The sequence below is a fragment of the Arachis stenosperma genome, chromosome 2 (genome assembly GCF_014773155.1).
Source record: "Arachis stenosperma cultivar V10309 chromosome 2, arast.V10309.gnm1.PFL2, whole genome shotgun sequence".
Classification (NCBI taxonomy): domain Eukaryota; kingdom Viridiplantae; phylum Streptophyta; class Magnoliopsida; order Fabales; family Fabaceae; genus Arachis; species Arachis stenosperma.
In genome coordinates this window covers 416,777-420,077 of record NC_080378.1, presented here as the reverse complement: position 1 = coordinate 420,077, position 3,301 = coordinate 416,777, and the positions used below count along the sequence as shown (strand labels likewise).

General features: G+C 30.4%; 1 protein-coding gene across 1 annotated transcript; it reads left to right on the top strand.

Moving 5' to 3' along the window:
* Positions 1–566: 566 nt before the first annotated feature.
* LOC130961874 (uncharacterized) lies at positions 567–1,727 on the top strand. Its single transcript, XM_057887912.1, has 3 exons — positions 567–750; positions 865–926; positions 1,342–1,727. The coding sequence occupies exons 1-3, from the start codon at positions 693–695 to the stop codon at positions 1,459–1,461; spliced, it is 240 nt and encodes a 79-aa protein (XP_057743895.1). The 5' UTR covers positions 567–692; the 3' UTR covers positions 1,462–1,727.
* The last annotated feature ends 1,574 nt before the right edge of the window (positions 1,728–3,301 follow it).

Below are 3,301 nucleotides of genomic sequence, written 5' to 3'. Positions count from 1 at the left end.
AAAAATTTTAATTTTGTTGCATAATAGTCAACTTCAAAAGATATATAATAATGAAAATTGAAATTAAAAAATTGTTTAAGAATATAATTTATTTTCATTGTGTTTATCTTTAAAATATATCAGCCGTTTTGGGTTTTTTATTTAAATAAAAAATTATTATTTTATTTTTTATTCAAAAATACGAAATATTTCATGATCTTGTACATTATTAATTCAGTAAAATACATACAAATATTTAATTAGTGAAATATGAATAACTTATTACATTGACATTTCATTTTCATGATTGTAAATTAATAAATTTAAAATATAAATATCTAAAATTAATAAAAATATAAATATAATTTTTATGTTTTATTTTAAATTAAAGAAGGTTATAATTTTACAAACTTACAAAATTAAAATAGAATAATTAATAAACAGATAAATACTTTTTTGCGGCGCCTCTGAAAATGATAATTAACAAATTGGGGGAGGAAAATGTGAAATGAGCAAACTGAGAGGACCAAATGTAAATTAAGTAATTAACTGAAAAATAAAAGGCTTCTAATAATATAGTTGAGGATTTCTGTGGGATTAGGGTTTAATTCGAACTGATTCAGCGCACACTGTAATCAAATACCTAACCCTAGAGGCTCGAAAAATTTTCCCGAATCTTCTGTATTTGTGAGTTCATCAATCAGCAATTGAAAATGTCGAAGAAGAACAACCTCGCTAAGAGAAAGAAGCAGTACGAATTCGATCTCCAAAGTACTGTCTGCCACTCTCTCCTCTGCAAAAATTTCCCAATTCTTTTTTGCCAATTTTGGAAATTCAAGCTTTCGTGTTCTAATTGTTCTGTTGTTGCGGTAAATTCACTTTCAGGAGAGAAGCAGGAGAAGCTGAAGAAAGAACAGAAGCTCAACGCAAAGAAAAACAAGATGAAAGTAAGTTTCCCCATTCAATTTCTCAATTCCTTTTTTATTTTCTATTTTTTGTGTAAGAAAGTTAGGAATGTATGTTTTGAGCTTACTATACTTTATAGATTCCAACTTTGATAATTTGATGTAAAAGGTTCTTTCTCTTTTTGGTGAGTGTGGAAAAGTGATTATCCTACTTACCACTATGATATGAAGTTTTGTTAAGTGAGGATACTGCATCAAATTTGCTTTCTCTATGTGATTCCACTGTTGCATTAGCAAAGTTGTTTGACTCAACTACCATTATCTCATAACTAATGCAAACACAAACATCTAATTGGCTTATAAAACTCTCTTACATTGTCATTGCATAGCAATTAAACTCGTGTGTAGCTGTTTATTGTGGGGTGTGTGTTAACTCTCTGTTGGGAAATATTTACAGGTTGGTGGTGGCAAGAAGAAGGGTGGAAGTGGATTTCAAGTGGGGAAGAGAAAGCTGAAGACCAAGTTGACAGCAGTAGCTAAAGCTAAAGCTGCACAGGCAATGGAGCTTGATAAATGAGGTTTGACTTCATTTTTGTGATTTTAGGTGATGTATTTAACCTTGATGGATCACAGAGTTGTTGACGTTCGATAATCCTTTCTTTTTTTCTGCTTTCCACATAAGGTTGTGACTTGCAAGCTCTGTATATTAGGCAGACTGATTTCATTGTAATAGTTGTCTCTCTTCTACAATTTTGTCTCTAATCACCGTCTATGAACTTTATAATACAATCTAAGAATTTCCATTTACATATTAATATTCATTGATAACAAATTATGCTCGTATATTCAACTTTGTTGTGGTAGTTGTCTCTCCTCTGTAACTTTGCCTCTAATCATCTATGAACTTTATACAATTTACAGATCTATCTTTTCATCTTATTATTGATAAAAGACAATTTACACTCGGTGTCGTCAACACGCTGCCTATATAGTGTTTGTTGGGTAAATTAGTTGTTGATAGGAAGAAAGGTTAGCTTTTTGTTTACTTGATGCGGCATATACTTAGTACTAGCACTGAGTGAAGTTCATTATTATAGGATCTTGTGAGGTGTAATTGATTTATTAATGTCCTTCTATGCCATCTAAGTCTGCATATGTGCATCTTGAGCATCAAATATTTGCATATTGTCCTTGATTCCGATGTCTTAAGAATGGTAACGAGTTTGTTGATGTAAGAGCTGTAAAAAATGATTGGTCGTGAGTAATGCTGAATCTGAGAAAGATTTTGGGAGACTAATGATTGTGAGTAATGTTTGAAATCCTTAAGAATGGTAGAAAACCGAAAATTGCAGTGTTTTTTCACATCCTGTTTTTGTGTAAAAATATTTCTTCACATCCTTTGTTTTTAATTGTGATTGGAAGAAATAAGCCAAAAATTGTATAGTATAGGTGGCCCAACCAGCAAAGCTCTCACCAAATTAAAAAAAAAAGGGGTAAGATAATATAAATTAGAAAGAATTCAATACCAAAACAAAAAGAACTTTGAAATGTTTCTGAAACACCCCCCCCCCCCGGCCCACCAAAAAAAAAAAGAAATTAGAAAGATTTTACTTTTTACCTGCTGATCTCTAAAAAAGAAAAGGAAAGAAAGAGTATTACCCTTTCTTGTGGAAATTTTCTTTTGGTACCTTGCTTTATAAAGATTCATTTGACTTTAGTGGATGGGAAATTATATTTATATTCGAAATAGTATTCGAGTTTACTTTAAATCCCTCTAGTACGAAAATATTGTGGGACCATAATTTATCTATAAACCCTTTTTTAACATTTGGTCACTCTTTTCGTTAACATGAAAAGGAGATTATAGTAATTGTTATTTAATGTCAAATAAAATATAGTGGGACATTTAGTTTGAAAATTGTTTCTTCAACCTAATCTTTATATTAAAAGCTTCAAGAGTTCTATAACTAGTGGCAAAAAAGATGATTTTTAAGAATTTAAAATTGGAACTATTTTAAGTTTAGTTATGTATCTAATGGCTAATGCTATTGAAATTTTAATTTTTAACATGTCAATAATGCTCTTTTTTGGATCCTTTAAAGAATATTCTTGTAACGTTTGTCAGCAAAAGTCCAAATTCGTTTTGGTAGTTAACATCTTAAATTTAAAATGGACAAATAAATAAATAAGTGTCCTAAGAAAACCTGAAAACATAGAGCTTAAATATAAAATCACTGAGTTTTTTTAAAAAAAGAAAAAGGAAAAGTAGTATCATAATGTTAATCCAATGATTGCATACGTTAATAGTAGGGCCCAACCTTTCGTTGAACAAAACCTCGGCCACAACCTCAATGATGCATGCATTCGTACCAAGTTTTGTTTTCGGAATTTCGGTGTGTCGTGTGTGCATGCATTTC